This window comes from Cebus imitator, unplaced genomic scaffold (assembly GCF_001604975.1).
Source record: "Cebus imitator isolate Cc_AM_T3 unplaced genomic scaffold, Cebus_imitator-1.0 Scaffold252, whole genome shotgun sequence".
NCBI lineage: Eukaryota > Metazoa > Chordata > Mammalia > Primates > Cebidae > Cebus > Cebus imitator.
The window spans coordinates 1,462,786-1,485,575 of record NW_016107567.1 but is presented as its reverse complement, the minus strand read 5'-3'; the positions used below and the strand labels follow the sequence as shown (position 1 = coordinate 1,485,575).

Genomic DNA, 22,790 nt, shown 5'->3' with positions numbered 1-22,790 from the left:
AATGTAAAACCTAAAACCATAAAAACCCTAGAAGAAAACCTAGGCAAAACCATTCAGGACATAGGCATTGGCAAAGACTTCATGACTAAAACACCAAAGCAATGGCAACAGAAGCCAAAATTGAGAAATGGGATCTAATTAAACTAAAGAGCTTCTGTACAACAAAGGAAACTATCATCAGAGTGAACAGGCAACCTACAGAATGGGAGAACATTTTTGCAATCTATCTGACAAAGGGCTAACATCCAGAATCTACAAATAATGAAACACATTTACAAGGAAAAAAACAACCCCATCAAAAAGCAGGTGAAGGATATGAACAGACACTTCTCAAAAGAAGACATTTATGCGGCCAACAAACATGAAAGAAAGCTCATCATCACTGGTCATCAGAGAAATGCAAATCAAAACCACAATGAGATACCATTTCAGGCAGTTAGAATGAGGATCATTAAAAAGTCAGGAGACAACAGATGCTGGAGAGGACATGGAGAAATAGGAACGCTTTTACACTGTTGGTGGGAGTGTAAATTAGTTCAACCATTCTGGAAGACAGTGTGGCAATTCCTTAAGGATCTAGAACCAGAAATGCCATTTGACCCAGTAATCCCATTAATGGGTATATACCCAGAGGTTTATAAATCATTCTGTACTATAAAGACACATGCACATGTATGTTTATTGCAGCACGGTTCACAGTAGCAAAACTTGGAACCAACCCAAATGCCCATCAATGATAGACTGGATAAAGAAAATGTGGCACCTATATACCATGGAATCCCATGCAGCCATTAAAAAGGATGAATTCATGTTTTTTGCAGGGACATGGATGAAGCTGGAAACCATCCTTCTCAGCAAACTAACATAGGAACAGAAAGCCAAACACTGCATGTTCTCACTCATAAGTAGGAGTTGAACAATAAGAACACATAGGAAGGGGAACATCACACACCAGGCCCTGTTGGGGAGTTGGGGACTAGGGGAGGGATAACATTAGGAGAAATACCTAATGTAGATGATGGGTTGATGGGTGCAGCAAACCACCATGGCACATGTGTACCTATGTAACAAACTTGCATGTTCTACACTTATATCCCATAATTTAAAGTATAATAAAAAATAGAAAATTGGTGAAAGAAGTATAGAGATAAGGAAACTCCACAGTTGACTGACTAGTGGCTCATTTCTGTCAGGGCTGTGGTATTCATGGCTTTTTACATACATGGTAGATGGCACCTATGAGTTTCTCATCTTAAGAACACCAAATGCTGGTCATAGTGGCTCATGTCTGCAATCCCAGCCCCTTGGGAGGCTAAGCAGGAAGATTGCTTGAGCTCAGGAGTCTGAGACCAATCTGGACAACATAGGGAGACCCCATTGCTACAAAAAACTTAAAAAAATAGCTAGGTGTGATGGTGCATGCCTGTGGTCCTAGCAATTTAGGAGGCTGAGGTGGGAGGATTACTTGAGCCCAGGAGGCTGAAGCTGCAGTGAGGTGTGTTTGTCCCACTGCTCTCCAGCCTGGGTGACAGAGCAAGACCACGTCTGAAAAAATAAAATCACAAAGCAGTGATTCCTTATCCTGTGACTTTTTAAAAACTGCTTTATTGGAATATAATTAACATGTAAACTGCATGTTCTTAAAATGTACAATTTGATAGACTTTAACATGTATATATATCTAGGAAATCATGATCACAGTTAATGTGTGGTGAACAGATTTCAACACTTAAAGTTTCCCGTGGCCCCTTGTATTCCTTATTCTTTCACTTCTGATCCTTGCTACCTCTAACCCAGACAACCCCTGATCTGTTTTCTGTCAGTATAGATTAGTCATCCAGACTGGAGTTCAGTGGCCCGATCTCAGCTCACTGCAACTTCTGCCTCCTGGGTTCAGACGATTCTCTTGCCTCGGCCTCCCAAGTAACTGAGATTACAGGCACATGCCACCACACACAGCTAAATTTTGTATTTTTAGTAGAGATGGGTTTTCACCACGTTGGCCAGCCTGGTCTTGAACTCCTGACCTCAAGTAATCTACCCACTTTGGCCTCCGAAAGTGCTGGGATTACAGGTGTAGTTTGCATTTTTTATAGTTTTATATCAATAAAGTTACAGAATATGTAGTCTTCCATTTGTTTTGGTCTGACTTCTTTCAAGCTAGATAGTTATTTTATAATTTGTGTTGTTACATGAATCAGTAGTTCATTTTTATTGTGGGAGCCATTAGATTGCATGACTGTAACCACGGCTTGTTTATCCACTCATCTTTTGATGGGCACTTGGGTTGTTTTTAGTGTTTGTTTATGGCAAATAAAGCTGCTTTGGACATTTATGTTTAAGTCTTCATATGAACATGCTTTCATTTCTCTTGGATAAATACTTATAACTTGAGTGTCTGGAACAGAGAGTAGGTGTACGTTAACTTTTTAAGAAGCTGCCAAACTCTTTTTCCAAAGTGGTTTCACCATTTTACATCCATCACCAGTGTATGAAGTTTTCGGTGGCATCAAATCTTCCTCGACACTTGCTATAACTAGTATTTTTCATTTTAGTCATTCTAATAGGCATATGGTGGTATCTCATTGTGGTTTTAGCTGTTTTCCTAGTGACCAATGATGAAGATCTTTTCATATAGCTGTTTGCCATAATAGGTTCTTTTTTGGTAAAATGTATAATCAAACCTTTTGTCCATTTGTAAAATTGAGTTGTTTACTATTTGCAGAGTTTTGTGTTTTCTACGTAAAAGTTCTTTGGTAGATACACGCTTTGCAAATATATCTTTCCCAATCCAAGGTTTAATCACTCATTCTTTTAGCAATGTCTTTCAAAAAGAAAAGTTTTTAATTTTGATAAAGTCCAATTGATATATTGTTTTATGGATCATGTTTTTAGTCTTATAAATTGTATCTGAGAAGTATTTGCCAACTTAGGGACACAAAGACTTTTACCTTTGGTTTCTTATGAAAGTGTTACAGTTTCAAGTTTTACATTTTTTGTCTGTGCTCTTTTTTGAGTTAGTTTTGGATATTGTTTGTAGTATGGATCAAAATTCTTTTTTTTTTTTTGGCATATAGATACCATTTTGTTCTGGTACCATTTATTTAAAAGACTATCCTTTAAATTGTATTTTACTAAAAATCATATTCCATATACGTGTGGTTTTACTTCTGGGCTATTTTTTCCACTAATCTGTTTATGCTACATTAAACTGTCTTCATTACTGTCATGAGCTTCAATCAGTGGAATCGCTCTCCAATTTTTTTTTTTTTAACACTTGTTTGGCTATTTTAAGATCTTTGCATTTCCATATGAATTTTATATCATCTTCTACATTTCTACAAAATAGTCTGCTGGAATTTCGATTGGCATTTTGCAAATTATGTGGACCAATTTAAGGAGAATTGACATCTTAATATTTATTTTCTAACTCATAAAAATGGCGTATCTCTCCAGTTATGTCCTCTTTAATTCTCAGCATCTTTTGTAGTCAGTGTTCAGGTTCTCCACTTCTTTTGTCAGATTTATCCTTAAGCATCTTATAGTTTTTAAAAATGCTATTGTAAATGGAAAGTGAAATTTTAAAAATATGAATTGGTTTGTTAATATATACAAGTATACAATTGACTTTCCTACATCAATCTGGTATCCTACAATCTTGCTACTAAACTCATTTATTCTATTATCATTTTTGTAGATTCTTCAGATTTTTTTTTACGTAGATGATTATGTCATCTGTGAATAAAGACAGATTTGCTTCTTTCTTTCCAATGTAAATGTTTTAAATTTATTGCCTGATTGCATTGGCTAGAATCTTCAGCAGAGTGTTAAACAGAAGTGTTGAGAACCAATGTCTGTGTCTGTTTTCTGATATCACAGGCAAAGCATTCAGCCTTTTACCGTTAACTATGCTGTTTTTGTAGATGCCTTCAATAGGTTGAGGATGTTTCTGTTTCTGATTTGATGAGAATTTTTATCAGAAGTGGACATCAAATCCTTTTTTTTTCTATTGAGATTATCATATACTTTTTCATTTAAGTGAATCTGGTAAGTTATATTGATGCTCGAGTTTAGACCAACTTTTTATTTCTGGGATAAACCCCACTTGTTAATGGCAAAGTATGTTAATCGTTAAGTTAGACTCAATTTACTGAAATACTTAGACTTTTGACATCTGTGTTCATGTGTGATATTGATTATTACTTTCTTAACTTGTAATGTCTTATTTTGGTGTCAGGATAACACTGCCCTAATAAGATGTGTTAGGATGTATTCCCTCCTCTTCTGTTTTTTTGGAAGAGTTTGTAAGGAACTGATGTTTTCTTTAAATATTTGGTAGACTTTAGCAGTAAAGTCTGGGCCCAGGTTTTTCTTTGTGGGTAGTTATTTATTTATTTATTTATTTTAAATTTTCTGGCCTTTTACTTTTAACTTATTTGTATGCCCATATCTAAGGTGTATTTCCTGTTAGGAAGCATATAATTGAGTCTTTTGTGACACTCCGCCCTCCCTTTAAATATGAGAAAAAACTTGTCTGTAAGCCCATCATAGGATTTTCCCTCAGTTTCTATTGGCTAGGATTGTATCTGGGGCTTGGGCCTAAACCAGTCAGAGGCAAAGGGAAACAGTGGAAATACCATGATTGGCTTAGCTCAGTGCTTCTCAAGGTGTGGTCTCCACATCAGTAATATTAGCATCCCCTGGAAACTTCTTAGAACTCCAGATTCTTTGACCCTATGCATCAAACTTAAGGGGTGTGGTCTAGTAATTTGTCTTAACAAGATGTTTAAGTAATTTTGAGGCATGAGACATTGAGAATAACTGGCCTAAACTAACCTGTATTTGTGAGTAGGGGGAAGTACCCCGTATCAGGGGTATGTTAGCAAGGAAGTAGAGGGGATTATCACCTACATAGGTAGGTAATAATCTTGCCATAGTAGGACTGAGGTGTGGGGCTCAAGAATATGAATTTTCAACTAATATACTCTTGATGGAGTCACAACTGTGCAACACACTCTAAGGAAAAAAAATATATTGGACTTACCATTAAATCAACTTAGATCTATGTTTGAGTCTCCATCTGTAACAGGAGTGAACATACTGTCCCAAGGGCAAATCACAGCTGTTGCATGTTTTGTATGGTGGGTAAGATAGGTTTTTACATATTTAAATGATGAAAAAACAGAATGTGAAAACTATGGGAAATTCAACTTTCAGTGTCTATGAATCAATTTTATAGGAACACAGCCATGCTTATCCATTTATGTTTATCCATTTGCATATTATCTAGGATGCTTTTGGACTGGAATGGCAGGGTTAGTAGTTGTGACAGAGATCAGGTGGCTTACAACACCTGAAATATTTGCTTGCCGGCCCTTTACGGAAAACGTTTGCCAACCCCTAATCTATAAGAATAATTTATGAAAGAATGGTACATTCCTCAACCATCTTGGGTAACTGATAAATTAATAGATGAATGTTTTGTCCAGAACAGTAAAAGGGTGAATAATGAAGTATGCTATTTCAAGAATGTGTGCTCATTGGAATTGTGGAAGCTTTGTTAGAAGGAAGATTACTTTAGATTTGTAATTAATGTAAGCTTATAATAGCGAGGTGTCATGTATTAGAGCCAGCAGTTTCGGGGAGGTAATTCACCCTCCCCTCTTTTTTAGTTAACTGTTGCTTATTCCTCAAGATAAACCTTTTTGTATAACCCCATCACTGAAAATATTCTAAAGGCGACCTTAACATGGCATATTAATGAGCGCAGCTTTTTTTTATAACTTGCAATGCCTGGTGAGGGGGGGTAATTTTGAATACTACTCATTACTGTGCAATGGTATAGGTGCTAAAAGTGAACTCTTCCTAAAACATGACTTTTAAAGCTCTTTGTTTGACTTTAGTGAAAACGAGGCATATACCAAGGTTAGTATAGATTCGAGACAGAAGAAATACGTGATCATGTAGGGGTTCAGATAATCAACTGACTGACTTTTCTGGATGTTTAGACTTATTTTTTTTAAATACACATAAGATTTGCCTTGTCTGCCACATCATGTTTACCTTCATTAGCCAAGTTCATAAAAGAGTCTGTTGCCAAAGAGAAAGATGAAAATGTTCATTTCTTGACATGTCTATAGAGACAGTAAGATCATGATGGTGCCTTTTTAGGGCTAGCTTACCAAAAAAAAGCCCTTGATCTCTGATGCTGAAACACACAGTTACAGGGAAAACTGTTAGACTTTTTTTTGGAAGTTCTTCTCACCAGGCTACAGGAAGTGTCATATTCTATTTGCGGATATTTGCCTTTAAAAACTATTTCTGATACCTTGAAGTAATTGTTAAATACATGTTGTTTTCCGCAGAGAGAGGTACTCTCTGTATACCTATATCATACCTATAATGTAGATTTCTTTTTTTAGGTTATACGTTGGCTCTTCAAAGATGTTCACCTCATCAGAGAAATCCCTGACTCCTCTGCAGTGGTGTAGACATGTCTTAGATAACCCAACTCCTGAGATGGAAGCAGCGAGACGGTCCCTGTGCTTTAGACTGGAGCAAGGTAATTGTGAATGTGTGCATTTACATTCTCCAACTTTCTTCACTCTCAGTTCTGCTTTTGTTGCTGGTTTTGGAATAAACATTTCAATTGAAAATCCTTATCCTAAGGTGCAGCTGTTGCATGCAATTTGCTTCACATGTATTACACATCAAGCTTTCTCAATATAGAACGTGTTTAGTTTTGTGCTTGTTTTTAGCCATATTTTTAGTTTGCTTTAGTTTATATTGCAATGTAGGAACACACATTTTATTTCCTTTTTTTTCTGTTTGCAAATAAAACAGTCAATAAAATGGTCAGTCTTCAGTTCTCTGGGATTGGTAACAAGGTTATATGGCTGGCTTCTAAGGCAGAAAACAGGGTTCTGTAAGGATCTGAGTACTGACCTATTGCGTGCCTTCAACATTTAGTTGGATGTATAACTGGAAGTGCTAACCTTTATAAACTAAGAAATAATCTTCATATTGTCTAACATTAATTAATTTATGGAACCTAACAGAAGTTTAAATTTGAAAAAAGGGCAGTTGGAAAAACAGCAAAAACGAATGAGTAGTACTCAGTTCCTCGCTATTTGATGCAGTGAACTACTTGAAGCTGTAATTATGTAGGCTTTTGGCTTGTCTTTTAACCTCTGGATATCTATTTCATCATGTAGGAACACTGTTTCTATTCCATGGACCACCTGCATCCAAATCATACAAGAACTTGAAAGTACAGATTCCTGCCTCCTCCAGATTAAAGAATCAGATTGAGGGTAGGGTCAGGGGAATCTGCATTGACAAGTTCACCAGTTTGATTCTCATGCACACTGATATTTGAGAACACTGCCTATGAAGCTCTTCGAGGATAATGAATGGTTATAACATATTTGGACATAAAACAAAGTATAATCGATAATGTTTCCAGAGCTCTTAATTCTGTGACATTCATTACCTTTACATTCTTGACATCCTTCATCTTATTCAGTCTAACTGCACTCACCTTTAGAGATGAGAAACATGAAGTTTAGAGAAGTTCCCAGGGTTACAAGGCAGAATGATACTCAGGGAGAGAGTCAGAGCCAGAGCCTCCCTGACAGGAGAGACTCCATCCTTAACCAGTATTCCATGCTGCCGTATTGGCATGATCATAAGTAAATATTAATAGAAATCTGTTTTAAATACTTGGAAGGTGGGATGAAAGAATGTATTTTATTAACATTTTAACTAAAATGAAACAGGTGAACTTAATAATAGAAAGCTGAAGAGCGGTGTAGGGACAAAGGCATGTTAGGGTTAAAACTTTGGTGATAGATACTCATCTAATAGAGCAGCCATCTCAGAGTCGGGGGCTCTAGTATTCATTCTGTTCACATTTACCTGAGTGCCTCTAAGAAAGCTGATATGGTTTGACTCAGTTCCCCCATCCAAACCTTAGCTCCAGTTATAACCCTCACAGGTAGATGGAGGCACTTGGTGGGTGGTGACTGGATCGTGGGGACGGTTTTCCCATGAGGGCAGAGACTTAACAAATAAGAATCAGAAATGAGAGTGGTGCTGGACTTCAACAGCAACCCTGATTCTTGTTTGTGACCTTTCTACCTAAAGTAATTAGAATATTGTCTTTTAATATTGGTATTCTGAAATTTCATTTATTTTGTGTGCTAGAAACTTTAGTTCTGCAAAATTTCTTGCGTTATTTCTTTGTATTCATACCCCTTCACCCTTGTTTTCTCTATTAATTCTTTCTAGATACTCCTGTGGGTCAGAATCTCCTAGACTGATGTTCAAATTATATATTTTTTGTATTTTTCTCTCTTGCTTTCTATTCTTGATTTTGTTGTTGTTGTTCTACTTTCTTGGAGATTAAAAAACCCCACATCTTCTAAACTCTTCTGCTGCATATTGAGTGACTTCTGTGTACCAGGTACCATTGCAGGTTATTGAGATGCATCAGTGAACAACAGCACAGATGTTAAGTCTCTGCCCCCATTGAACTAACCTTCTGCTATTCAGATTTTCACCTAGTCCTCCTGATCTGTAAGGTGCTTTTATTTGTGTTTGTATCCTTAAATCTAGTGGCTCTCTGTTTCATTTTATCAGGTAATGAAGCCTGTCTTTGATAAAAATAGGAGAGGAACAGTTGCCTGAGCAGGCAGGGTCGGGAGCTGGAGGGTTTAAGTGTTTTCCTATAGATTTTTAGTCATCCATCCAGTTTTTTTCACTTCACCACAGAACTCCCTACCCACGGTAGTACTCTGTACCTACAATTCCAGAACGTTGCCAGGTTCTTTTTGCTGTAAGGCCATAGAGCAGAGGATGTCAAAACCCAAGTCTGTTTCTGCTTTTCTTTTTCGTTTTTGAGATGGGGTCTCACTCTATTGCCAGGATGGAGTGCAGTGGTATGTTCTTGGCTTAGTGCAACCCCTGACTCCCTGGTTCAAGCGATGCTCCTGCCTCAGCCTCCTGAGTAGCTGGGACTACAGGCGTATGCTACCACACCCAGCTAATTTTTGTATTTTTAGTAGAGATGGGGTTTCACCATGTTGGTCAGGATGATCTTGATCTTCTGACCTTGTGATCTGCCTGGCTCGGCATCTCAAAGTTCCGGGATTACAGGCATCAGCCACTGTGCCCGGCCTCTGCTTTTCATTTCTAAGATGTTGTGACCATCCCTGGTCTGATATTGTCTCCTCTCCCATTCAGTCTTCCTATGGGCTTATAAGAGTTTGAGTTGAACTCTTACTATAGTGTGGTTTTATAAGGGAATAGGGAGGAATTCGTAGTTAATCCCCCATATTTAAGAATACTTACTGGCTTCCAATTAAGGGAGTCCTTTATCAATGATGGTTAATTGACAGATATCAAAAAAATTATGGTTTGACCCAAACTTTATTCATAACATAGTGTACAGTAAATATTTAATTTGTATAATTCGAGCTTTCCATATTTTTGAAGTTTCAATAACTCTGAAAGCATTTTGCTTTTTGTTTAGACTTAATTTCTCCCTTGGGCAGTCAGCATTTTTGAGTAACAGATATTATGGAGTGTTTTCTCTGAGACTAGGGTTGTTTCTTTTCATTTGAATATAAGTTGCCCAAGGGAATGGACTTTGTTTTGTTGAATACCAGTTCCCTAACTCCTAGAAGGGTGCCTGACACAAAATAGATGTTGATGCTAAAGTAAATGAATGTCTCATTTTTTTTTTTTTTTGAACCTAATGTCACTATTACTACTGTTCCAGTTTTGGTTTTGAATAATTGAAGATGGGTCGAGGTCCCTGCAACATTTTCCTTATTAGCCACCTCTTATATTCAGGGCATGGGCTAGCATCAGCTGAAGTGTCAGCTTGCAGTATTGCTTTCCCATTCATAAGCTTATTTACTTTAAAACAATCAGTTTTTATTTATCTTACACATTTCGTTGCAAGGTGATTAATTGAAGTCCTTAGGAGTTGTACAACTCCTTCTATATACATAGAAATTAAAGACACTTTACTAAGAAATTCACAGCCATGAGTAGGAGTGATGAGAGGTAAAGTAAAGGGTAAAGCTGCCTTCTCTTTTTCACGCTCTTCCTTTCTGCGCGATACTTTTGTGTCTCATACTCTTCACTCTTTCATTGATAGGTAAAAGTTCCTTAATGTGAGCCTGAAGCTTCAGATGAGATGCTGCTTATGTAATATTTGAGTCAATGTTTTTGAAAGTTGGTTCCTCTTTCTTGACCTTAAGGTTTTGAAAAGAAAATTCTTCAAAAGTAAAGATTAATTCCCTTGTAAGACATGTGGAGAAGGGCATAGTTGTGAGGAGCCAGAATGTTTCTGGTGGTCAGAGCTGGTCTTACACCCTCTTCTTCCTTATTTCTCGTTTCCTGTCTTTAGCCCAGGCTGTTTTCTTGGCTGCAAGTTAGCCACAGTGGTAAGTTAGCTGTCCCTGCTTGTTTGTGGAGTAAGCATCCCCAGGAACCCATCTAAGTAAGGATTTGTCAAGGTTGGTTTCTGTAGGTCCATCTGGCTGCATTTCTCCCAAGGTTGTCTCTAAATGCACAATTGCTAATGAGCTCTTTTGGATTGTAACTCCTTGCAGGACCTAAGCCTATTTCTCTTCCTGCTGCCTACCTTTGTGATTTCAGAGTCCTCAAAAAGCTTTCATGCTGTATCTGACAACTTTGGAAGCTGGATCTAGATAACAGAACTTGATAAGTTGTGAGAGAATATATGGGACCTAGTTAAGCTTTGTCTTGAAGTTATGAGAACAAGCTTCCTGCCCTTCTGTAGGAAGTTTTTTTTCTGAAGAAAATGGAGGAAAGGGAGATTTTATAAGATTTAATTTTGTAGGGAGACAGCACCTACATTATCACTGTTTTTAAAATATTGCTAAAAACATTTGTCTTCACAACAACAATTTTGCAACTTGGTTAAGGATTTTTTAAAAGATACAAGAGGATAATTATTTTTAGTGTATATAATATATTCCTGAAGATGACTAATATGTATCTAATTGACTTGACTCTAAGAAACTTTTTTCTTTTCTTTTTTTTTTTTTTTTTTGAGACAGTTTCACTCTGTTGCCTAAGCCAGAGTGCGGTGGCACAATCACAGCTCACTGTAGCCTTGACCTCCCTGGGCTAAGGTGATCCTCCCGCGTTAGCTTTCCATGTAGCTGGGACTGCAGATGTGTGCTACCGTACCTGGCTAATTTTCTGTAGAGGCAGGGTTTTACCATGTTGCCCAGGCTGATTTTGAACTCTTGGGATCAAGCAATCTGCCCACATTGGCCTCCCTGAGTCAGGATTATAGGCATAAGCCACTATGCTTGGCCCTGAAAAACTTTTTATTAGAAATTGCAAAACTTATCCTCTTTTTCAAGCTGATCTTTTAATGTTCAAATTTTACAATATATAAAGTCTTATATATCATGTAGTCAGCACAGTCAAGTTACTTAAGTTTTCTCAGCCTCTTTTACATTTGTATTTTGTAGTGTTATTATAAGGCAATAGAAATTTGTAAATTAGATGAGACAATGCCTTAAATATTAGGTCTCTCAGTAATATAGTTGAATAGTGTAAATGGCTTTTTTGGATAATCTACAGAAAGTAATGTTAAAAGTGAAATAACATTGCTGGAAGTTAAATCTCCTGGCATCTCTAAATCTGCAGTCTGTCAGTATGAAGTTAACTAATAAAGCCTAGAATAGAATAATATCTTTTTTTTTCACCCAAAACACTGGCCACTTATTTGAGTATGTAGTCTTTGACAAAGCTCAGTATCTTGGTTGGTTTTCCTCTTTTGAAGATGGTCCTAATGATGTTTGCTTTCCATTTGGAAGCACCCTGTTTTGCGAACTTGTTATTTAGTTGTTAATGTATGTACCTTTTTCCAAGTAGATTAAGGATCTGAAAATGGAGGTCTATACCTAAAATTTTTTTTTGAATTACCAGTGCTTAATAAATTTTTCAGCGTTTTTAATGTACTGAATGGTTTGTTTGTTTGTTTGTTTGTTTTTTTTTTGGTAATTGACTAATTTGAGTATGTTTAAATTTCTTAAGTTGGGCAAAAAAAATCCAATTTTCACTGAATATTCGGTGTTGTAAATGGCATTCTACTAACCAAGCCAAAAAAACCCTCAAACCAAAACAGAGTGGTGTTCATTAAAGTGTTAGTTCTGAGCGTGGGGGTTTCAGTCTGTTTTGTTCATTGCTGTGACCTTTCTGTGCCTGGAATAACTCCTATCACACTGTAGGTGTTGCATGCTAATTGTTGAATGAGTGAATATGCCGGAAGTTTTCACCTTAATAGTTATGCCTCATTCCTGCTCCATTGTGATTGACAGCATGCCCTCTATTTCCAGGGTCTTGCCTAGTAAGTGGGGACATTTAGCAGATTTCACAGGGCTATTTTAGAAAGATTTCTGGAAATATCGAATGTAAAATTACTTCAAAAATGTGAGGTGCTACATAGATATACAGAAACATTCCTAATGTACAGTTTTTCATTTAGAAATTGAACCTAAAATACAGGGAATCCTCTTTGCCTGGCTACTTATACTTCATAGAAAACTAAATGTTTTTTGGCAGAGGATGGGTATCTGTTTTCTCTACCTACAAATAAAGATATTTGTTAGGGATCTTACACTGAAAAGTTTTGTGAGTGTATTTTTTTCAACAATCATAGAAAATCCAAGACAGTCTCTTTACTTAGTTCTTTTATTTTTTTATTACATCTGTATGTGTTCCATTTCTAACTTGCCTATTTTTCTGCCCCCCTCCACCCCTTTAGAATAAAAATAACAGAACCACATAGAACTTTCATGAGTAGGATTAACTCACATGCTACTCTAAACTGAAATAAGGCTAATCTAGGGTTTTTGGTAAATTTATTCACGAGGCTGGGATGTTAAATAACCAAATAACGATTGTAAGCTTATCTGAGTAATTTGAAACACCCAGTATATGGCTTAGTTAATTTGGGGCCAGTTAATAAAAGCTTGTCTTGGCTTAAGGTTCTTGAATGCCTGTAACTATTGAATCAGGACAGGTCACATTTGAGCAGAGTAGGTGTACTTTTCACAAATAGTGGAGGCCTACACAATTACTATCCTTGGCTCATGTTTTGCTATGACCATCTGTCATTTCCTCTGGGATTGTATGGTAAGGAAATGTGAATAGAAATCACCCCATTCATTGAGTTTTTTTTTTTTTTTTAATCTTCATATGGTACCAGTTCCCAATCTTATTTTAGCTGTCATAATGGAGTGTTAATGTCCAAATTTAGCTGATGAAAAAGAAAGTTGTAGGCTAATCCACAGCTCTGCAGATGACCCTTTCATTTGTTAAAATACACACAGATTGAACTGAGACATTAAGCTTATCAAATGTCTGTGTTCTGGAAACTGTCCAGTCTCTCCTTGCTTTGCCCAAGATGTTATCTCCATCAGCTCATATTTCTAGTCTTGAGATGCTCTGTCAAATTTGGAACACAAAATTAAAACTTAGTCTGTAGGGTTCATTTTGGGTAAGCTTTTCTTTTTCCACTGGAAAAACCATCTGGAATCATATTGGAATTTTTTTGCAGAGACAGGGTCTCTTGATATATGCTTTTATTCCTGTGTGCTGAAAATGAAAAATGCCTTGTCATAGCTGTGGGATTTCATCACATCTTTATGTTGCTTTGCTCTTATGTTCAGAATAGCCCCGATGCATTTGCTTTAGTATTGGCAATGATTTAGTACAGTAACAGATAATCAGGGAATCAGGGATTGTGCTTCTGTGAAATTTGCAGGTTCAGTCCATTATACCCTGTAACCCGATGTGTGTTTGCCAGATTTCCTTAAATAATCCTTCTTTCCTTTGCGAATTGTACATGTGTTTCCATGTGGTTTTTTTCTTTGGTTTCACTTTGCATTTCTACCATGATTCGAAAAGTGTTTATCAAAATAAACATTAATGGTTGTTCTGGTGAATTTATTGACATGTTATTTTGTTACCTATCTCCACCAAGGAAAAAATAAAACAATAGAGATTCTCTTAAAGTAGTTGTCTACTGCTTTTATACTACTGTGATGAGTGATTAAATTTTACTGTATGGCAGTGAAAGTTTTATTTTGATAGGTGTTGGCACCTTTTCCTGGGACCTCTACAGAATAGTCAGGTTTAAAGCAAGACTTTCTAGACTCTTTTTTCTGAAACACTGGGGCCTGATCAGATGATTACAGTACATGAAATGTGTTGAGTACTTATTAGGTACAGTCACAGTGCTAAGTACAGGGTGCAGTGGTAAGCAAGACGAGCTTAGTGCCTGCCCTTGGGAACATGTATTCTGGTGTGAAAAACAGATGACACAGATAGCAGCTCTTTGTTCTTCCTGTCCCATAAAAGAAGCATAATGATGCGAATGGGAGCCTAACCCGGAGTATGGTCAGAAAATGATTTCCCAAAGATGAGCATCAGTTGGAACCTGAGAGTAAGTGGGAGTGAAGCCAGTAACTTTGTGTGTGTGTGTGTGTGTGTGTGTGTGTGTGTGTGTGTGTGTGTGCGCGCGCACGTGTGGTATGTGTGTTTGTGTGTCCATCTGTTCATTCATCTGATGGGAGGAGTGGGTGAGGAAGAGTGTCCCAGGCCTTTTCTGTCACTGGGGTAAACCATAACTGGAAGAAGCGTCTTTTAGACACTGGGGAGGAAGGATTGGGATAAGCCATAACTGGAAGAAGAGTCTTTTAGACACTGAGGAAGGATAGCAATAGTAAGTGGAAAGGGCCTGCAATGGGGTGTGATGTGAGGAACCTGCAGGCTGCTATGGTAAGGGAGTAATGGAGGGAAATGACTCTAAATGAAACTAGAAACTAGATTGTGTGCAGCGTCTTCAGGGCAGTTAAGAATTCTGGGTTTTATCTTAAAATGGTTGAAAAACCTTTGAATGATTTTTAGTAAAGGAGTGACATATCTCTAACAGGTAAACTGTGAGATATTACCTGAATTGTCTTAGAAGGCAGAGCCTCTTTTTGAAAATCTGGTGAACTGTGGAGAGTGAAATAGTGGTTCTAGAAATTCTTTGGAACATGGGTAAGGTTAAGTTTTAGCATTTTTAAAGGAAGATTCTTAGATAAACTTGAGAATGTTTTCTTCTTTTTCATTAATAACCCGAATTTCTTGTGTGACTACATGTAAGAAGCGGTAGCTGAAAATATGGCCAAGTTCTCATGACACTTAATTTACTTTGGAAACATAAGGTATTGATTTGTTAATATTCTCAATTATAATACATGGAATCTTTAAACTTCTGTATAGTAATAACTTTCATATATTTGAGTTTTGGAGCTTTTGTTAATTTGTGAGTTTAATTTTTTTCTATTGTCATAGTTGTAAGGTAGTATTTTAAGGAACAGTATGTTTAAAGATACTAATCTTTTGAAATGCAGATTTGCAGTAATTGGATGTACACTGTACTTGTATATATGTACACACATATGCATGCTCAGTCTGGTCCTTCATTTGTATAGCATTTTCAGATAAATGAAGTTGGATCAGTAAAAGGATAGCTGCTGGGAAAACAAGCAATTAAATCATAAATTTTTTTGGTCATTTTTAATTTCTTAGAAGTACTGAAGGGGAGAATGGACAGGGCTAAGAACCAAGCTGCTTCTCTGAAAGTTAGCCAAAGGAATCTACCAAAATGGGATGGAAAATATGAGAGAAGTGAGGGGACAGAAGAAGACATCCCCAGAACCTCTCATGTTTTAACAGGAGTTCTAGAAGCAGGAACATACTGTCCAAAGGAAATATCAGTAAATAATAGAAGAAAATTTCTTTGATAGGTCCTCAGGATGAACTAAGATAGATGAAAAAAAGCCATGTACCTAGATCTCCTGGCTATTGAATTTCAGATTTTCCAGAATTAAAGATAAATTATTCCTCCATTTGAAGGGGTTCACCTATAGTATAACAAACTTCAGACATTTTATAAGTAATATTGGATGCTAGATAAAAAATGAATATTGTCCTCAAAGTTTGAAGGAAGAAAGTTATTTTCAAACTATAATTCTGTACCCAAGCAAGTAAGTGTAGGAGCAAAAGGGAGATTTTTGGTTATGCAAAATCTGGATTTTATCTTAAAATGGTTGAAAGATTTACCACTTTGTGCACTCTATTGTAACATTTTAACAGTGGGAAAAGTACAAGGAAAAAAGATTGCATGAGAGCTAGGAAACAGTGGCCTCGGAGAAGACCTAGAGAAGCTGAGAAAGATGAAGGTGCCATAACAGGGATTGACTCTCAGGCTTGTGATGTTCTTCACCTGCGGGTTGTGTTCTAGTGCAGAATAATTACTTTCTTTAACTTGGTCGCGTCATATCTAGTGATTGCCTTATAGCTATCCCGATCACAGCTATAAAGCAGAATGAAAATCCAATAAACCTTTACAGTGTAAAAATGGAACTATCAAATCTGGAGATGGATATGGAGAAGGTGCATATGTACAGAATAATTTTTTGTGGTGGGAAATGAGATACCAGCAAGGCAATGATTGGTTTGTCTGTTGTCTATTTAATGTTATATACTAATTAATATAATTGTATTCAAATTCTGAAAAACACAGTGGAAAGTGGGTCTGGATGGGGAAGGAAAAGAGACTCCTGTTTTAGGCCGTTAATGTATATTTTAGTGTTATTTTGTGTGCAGGCATTGTAATAAAATCATGAATGGGTTAGTTTTAGGACCAAAGATAGTTTTTCCTTGGTCGGAACTCTGAATTCATATATTTACTTTTTATCATCTCTCAAGATTAGTGGGTCAGAGATGCTTTCTGTCACTGGGGTAAGCTATAACTCAAATAAGAGTCTTTTAGTCTCGGAGACATTGGGGTGAAAGGGTTATTCAGATTCTCTTCTCATCACTCTTCCATTCAATAACTGACAGTGCTTTCTAAAAAGCCTACTGGGCTTGGATCTGCCACCATGCTTTACCCACTCATAGGTGTGAGGACTCTTAGTAAAAATTTAGTCTGTCCTTTCAGAGGGAGGGCCCTCTGTTTTCAGACACGAGATTATTTAGCCGATTTCTTCACATAATTAGGTTCTGTAACATATTCTTACCTTGCCTCATGATTGCAGTGTAGAACCTGGAAGTTACTATAGCAGGTTGTCAGCTTATATGGTGGCTGCAGTCTAAATTGGAAGCAGCCATCTGTAATTTGCTTGATAACATCTCATCGTTCACAAATTATTAGGTCACTCTTCTCCCTTGTTCTTTTCAGATTAAATTATTACTTGTCCACAAGCCCTCTTCTCACAGTCTGTGTCCATTTTTATTGTCCTTAAGTTTGATTTAAACTATAGCAGACAGACAGATCTAAAGGGAAAATGGCTTCTATAAAAAGGAATTTTTAGACATGTCTTTGAAGTACTACTACAATTTTTTTTAAAATCTCCCCTACTAATTGCAGATGGGAAGCCTGAGGATGACTTGTGAAGTTGTAGCTGTCACTCCAGGCCTAGACGATACTGGATTTCATCTGTGTGTGCTTAGAGCTGTCGTCTTAAGTTTTGACCAGTGATTAAATGGAAACAAGTTGATAGTCGAGATAGGGTCCCCATTCTGACTTTTATTTTTCATGTCTACTTTGAGACTGTTGTCCTGGTTAGAGAAGTCCCACAGAAGGATCCAGTAATAGTCCTGAGGGAAGAGCATTAAATGTGCGATCATACAGCAGGTTAAGGTCTGAGAAGTAGATAAAGTCTAATCCTTTAATTATGATTAAATGCCTTATCCATTAAGATTATGTTTCCTGTTAAAACCTAAGAAACATTTGACCTATTAAACTTAATATCAGGAACAATTATAAAACTCTGGTTTCTGTGGAATAAATGTTATTCAGTAGTACTCCTTGTGAAACATGGTGGAATTTGTAACTCTCATTCAACAAATATTTAGGAAACATTTACCTGTACAACTGTGTACAACAACTGTTTTGTTACTTTCAAACTAAATATATTTTAAAGCTTAATCCTAATATCAAAAGTGACTTTCTTCATTAACTCTAGGTATTAGTTACATATGAACTAATGAACTCTCAGATTGGGTATTTCTTAAAGATGGCATATAAATCATGTTTAAAAATATTACATTTCGAGTACAATGAGAAGATTGAGTGTCTGTAATATCCTGGGATCATAGGTACTCATATATGATGGTTAGTGATTTTTATGTCATTACATTCATTGTCAGGTTGAATGAATGGGAACTGCAGGAAAAGTTATAACCAACTTTCTGATAAGTTTTTCTTAGCTAAATTTGAAGACTGTGAGACTTGAGTATAATGACTAACTTACTCTGATTGAATAGTCCCTAAGGCTACCAATTAGGTACATTTGGTAGTTCTTCCACCCTTCTCCTTATACACATACACTGACAGGTACATTATAGTTGACTCCTCTGTATTTCATGCATGTCTGGGAAAGAGTACTGTGAACATCTGTTTCAAAGTAGTAGGACTTCCTAGACCCCATATGCTTGTTTATCAGGTCGTCAAGCACTGTGGAGAAACTAATGCTACTCAAGTTTACCCAATAAAAAATATTGGATCAGATAAGCTGTAGGCCATATGTTACTACTCCAGAAGGTTTGCTCAGGTTGGGGCCAAGTCAGCAGTGCTTACCTACTGTTGTAAATGTAAAGCCTTTCCAGAAAGCTTGCGTCTCAGTCTGTGCCGGCAGAGTTTCTAAGAGTGAACCAGTAAATTGCTGTCTTCACCTTGGTTTTTGAATTCTTTTGTTAAAGTATAGTCTAAATATTTGAGTGCATCTGTGTGCCAAGAATTTCTATAGGCTCTAAGTATGTAAAGATACATCACCTAAGAAGTTTATACCTGAGAGGATGGTTCATGGAAATGGAGATTTTCCTGCCCTGGTGGTTTATGGATTTGGTTCAGAATGCTGTGGTCTGGATGAAACTTCCTGCCAGTTTAAGGGATTATAAAAAGTTCTAAAAGAGCTGATGTTTCTTGTACCTTCACTGATCTTAGGCCATTTGGTAACCGGTATTTATAAAGGGCTAGAAGTTGCATTCCTCTTTTTGGCTTGGAACTGAGGCTTGCATGCCTGTTGTATAAAGAAAGAAAGCAGAAGGATTGAAAGTCTGTTAACCTTGCCTCACTTACTTTTCCCTTTTTTTCTAGGACTCTGGTAATGAACATCATTATTTAAGAGTCGAGATAAATAAGTGAGAACTGTTGACCTACCCTGATCAAGCTTTTGAAGGTCAGACAGTTCAGTTTTGCTTCTGAGTTGGTAACAACTGAGGAAAGATTAAGTCTCTGTAGTTGTCTAGGTAGATACAGCATAAGAAGTACGCCCACTGTTTCGAAAGGACTAGGTTAAACTTCTTTAGAATTAGGAAAAGTGAAAAGTGGAAAACTCTGAGACTCTTTTCTCCTACGTGGCTTCTAGAACATTTTCTTTCAGAATGTGGGATATTGACTGGGTGCAGTGGCTCACCCTTGTAATCCCAGCACTTTGGGAGGCTGAGGTGGATGGATCACCTGAGGTCAGGAGTTCGAGACCAGCGTGACCAATATGGTGAAACCCCATCTCTACTAAAAATACAAAAATCAGCCAGGCATGGTGGCACATGCCTGTAGTCCCAGCTACTCAGGAAGCTGAGACAAGAGAATTGCTTGAACCTAGGAGGCAGGTTGCAGTGAGCCAAGATTGTGCCACTGCCCTCCAGCCAGGGCGACAGAGAGAAACTCCATCTCAAAAAAAAAAAAAAAATGTAGAATGTTTTTGCTACAATTTGCTGTAAACTTTTCATTAAAAAAAATTATCATTTATGAATGTATGCTATAGGCTTTCATCTTGTAACCATGAAAACCCTGTTTTATTTCTTCCTACAAACATAACTTTTTTCCAAATGAGAACACTGCAACATTTAAGGTATTATCAACATTTAAGATGTTATGATTTGCCCCAAGTTTCAAAACTAATCTGTGGCAGGGTGAAGACTGGAACTCAGGCATCCTAAGTGTCCTTTCAGTCTTCTTTTGTTCTTCATTACAATATGTTGTGGAAAAGTGTAGTAAAGAAGTATCCTGTCCGCCATCACTGCTGTGTCTCAACACCTGATGCTATAGTTACAGCCCTGCACATTTTTCTGAGTGACTATTTTAAAACTGGTAATGTGTGTTAGCCCAGGTGTTGGCATACTATGGCCATCTCTGGTTTTCTGGCTGTACTTGTATGGCCTATGGAGCTAAAATGTAAGACATTAAATGGCTTTTACATTTTTTAATGGTTGAAAAAAAAATGAAGGCTATTTCACATCCCATGAATATTAAATTCAACCCTCAGTGTATATAAATTAAGTGTAGCTATGCTTCAATAAAACCTTTTCATTTCAGTTTTTTCAGTGGCTGCTTTCACGCCATGATGTCAGTGTTGAGCTGATGTGAAAGAAACTCTATGGCCAGGAAAGTCTATAACACTATCAGCTGGCCCTTTACGGAAAATGACCACTGTTAGTCTGTGGCTGTGCTCTGATTTTGGATACAGCCTTCCAGACCCTATCTAACTCTTCTTTTCAGGACCTTTCCCATGGTTCCTGAAATTCCCAGTGGAAGATTATCTTCAGTCACTGGGGTGGTTTTTCCCCTCTTAATTATGGTAAATTCATTTATTTTGACATCACTATGAACGATATGCATTTTTACTTCTTCAGGATAAACCATTTTCCTTGTTTCCAGTGGGGGCCATCCCAGGCTATTACTACATGAGGTTCTTTATTCCCAGCATCTGGAATAAATAGTCTCGGGGTATTTATTGCCTTAAAATTTACAGATCAAAAAGCTTTAAACTCACCTGCATCTCCCTTATTCTCTGTATTCTGCCTTTACCTCCCTGTTTCAGAGGAAGTGAAAACCCTCCCTTTCCAAGGCTGTTCCCCTTAGCTAATCTCTGTCCCATTTCTCTGATCTTCAGGATCTTTTTTCCAAGCTTTTCTTTTTTCTTAGAGTCTTCTCTGCTGTTTCTATTCTGCAGGTCTCCTTGATGCTAAAAGCCATCCTTCCTTGAGCCTTATGCTCCTCAAGCTACAAGTCCCCTTCTTTTTTTTTTTTTTTTAATTTATATAGCCAAATCTCTCTTCAAAAACTTCTTCCTTATCTTATATCTGCCTGACCTGCTAACACTGATTTTTCCTTACGTCTTCTGCTGAATCTGCTCTCATCAGTGGCCTAGTTGTTCTACCATTAGCCTCTCCTCATGCCCCAGGCCCTCCCTGAGTAGTTGCCACTGTTAACTATTAGCTCTCATGTTGAAACTCTTCTGCATTAGTCTTTTTTTTTTTTTTTTTTTTTTCAGTTGGGACTCGATGCATCTTTGAGCTTCCTGAATTTTTCTCCGCAAATCACCTTTTCAGTCTCCTTTACTCCTTCTCTACCTGTCTATTCTAAATTGTTCCTTTCAGTCCCTTCTTTTTTCCTTCTGTATGTTCTCCTTGGGTGATTTCATTCATGCTTCATCTAACACCTATTTGTTGATATACCCTGAGTCTCTGTTTCTCTCAAGCCCTCTTCCCTGAACTCTAACTCCATACTGGACACAAGGACATAGGCATTTCCAATAACCCTTATCTTGAATTCAACTCACTTTTTTCTTTCATCTAAGCATGATTATCTCATGGTCTCCATCTTAGTGATGGCATCAGTGACTCAAAAACTATAGCATTAGTTTTGGTCTCCTTTTTTCCCCACTCCCTATATTCATTGGATCACTAGATAGCTGCACTTTAGCTCAGATGTGGCTCCTCAAACCGGTTCTCCCCAAATATTCTGCTTGTGCTTTTGTTTAGGACCTTGTCATCTCTCACCGGGTCTATTATAAAAGCCTCTTAACTGGTCTCCCAGACATCAGTCTTCATGCCCATTTAGTTCATCATTTCTGTGGCTACTTAACGTCATCATCATAAAACATAATCTGATCATGTCTTTCATTTTCTCACAGTCAAAACACTGACTGTTCATTAAAGTGTAAACTGTTCATTAAAGTGTATGCATATAAGACAGTGCAAAACCCAAACCTACCAACCTCTCCAGCCCTGACTCTCCTCTTAGCGCCTATGCTTTAGTCCAGACATTTGCCTTTCCCTGAATTACACTGCTCTTTCATGTGTTTATGCTTTCATATGCATTACTTCATTTATAATGGTACCATATCCTGTGAGATAAGCTCCTCAACCTTCAAGGGCCACAGTAAACATCATGTCTCCTGAAGTATTCAGATTCCCCCAGAAAGTTAATCATTACTTTGCTCTGAGTGTACTCCTCATGGTGCTTTTACTGCACTTACAATATGACATCATATTCCATCTTACTTGCTTGTCTTCTGTAGTAGCTGATCTTTAGAAATTGGAGTGGGAAGGAGAGGAGAACAGTCACCATATTTTATTCCTGTCAGCACCTGGGCATCTGGTATGCTATAGCCAAATAGTTAGTGCCTACTTAAATGAATAGAGAAATGAATTTTAAAAAGCAGGCGGGAGTTTTGGGGCCAGGCAGACTTCTCAGAATGACTGGGGAGCAGGGAAATGCCACGTGCTGTGTGTATCTGTGGAAGATATTTAGATAATTGCTTGGAGACTGACCTGTGATGTTTTTTGGTATCTGTTGCCAAATGTTGAATGAAGGAATGACTCTAGATGTTGTAAACATTGGGTGTCTGAATCATTCTGGATCACTGTGTGTGTGTGTGTGTGTGTGTGTGTGTGTG

General features: G+C 37.3%; 1 protein-coding gene across 4 annotated transcripts in view; it reads left to right on the top strand.

The window, feature by feature from the left end:
• SLAIN1 (SLAIN motif family member 1) overlaps positions 1-22,790 on the top strand; it is a 63,400-nt gene that overhangs the window by 13,951 nt on the left and 26,659 nt on the right. For all 4 annotated transcript variants that reach the window (XM_017498806.2, XM_017498807.2, XM_017498808.2 and 1 more), the window contains exon 2: positions 6,423-6,562. In XM_017498806.2, coding sequence (XP_017354295.1) covers positions 6,423-6,562 — 140 coding nt within the window. The remainder of the gene's footprint in view (positions 1-6,422; positions 6,563-22,790) is intronic.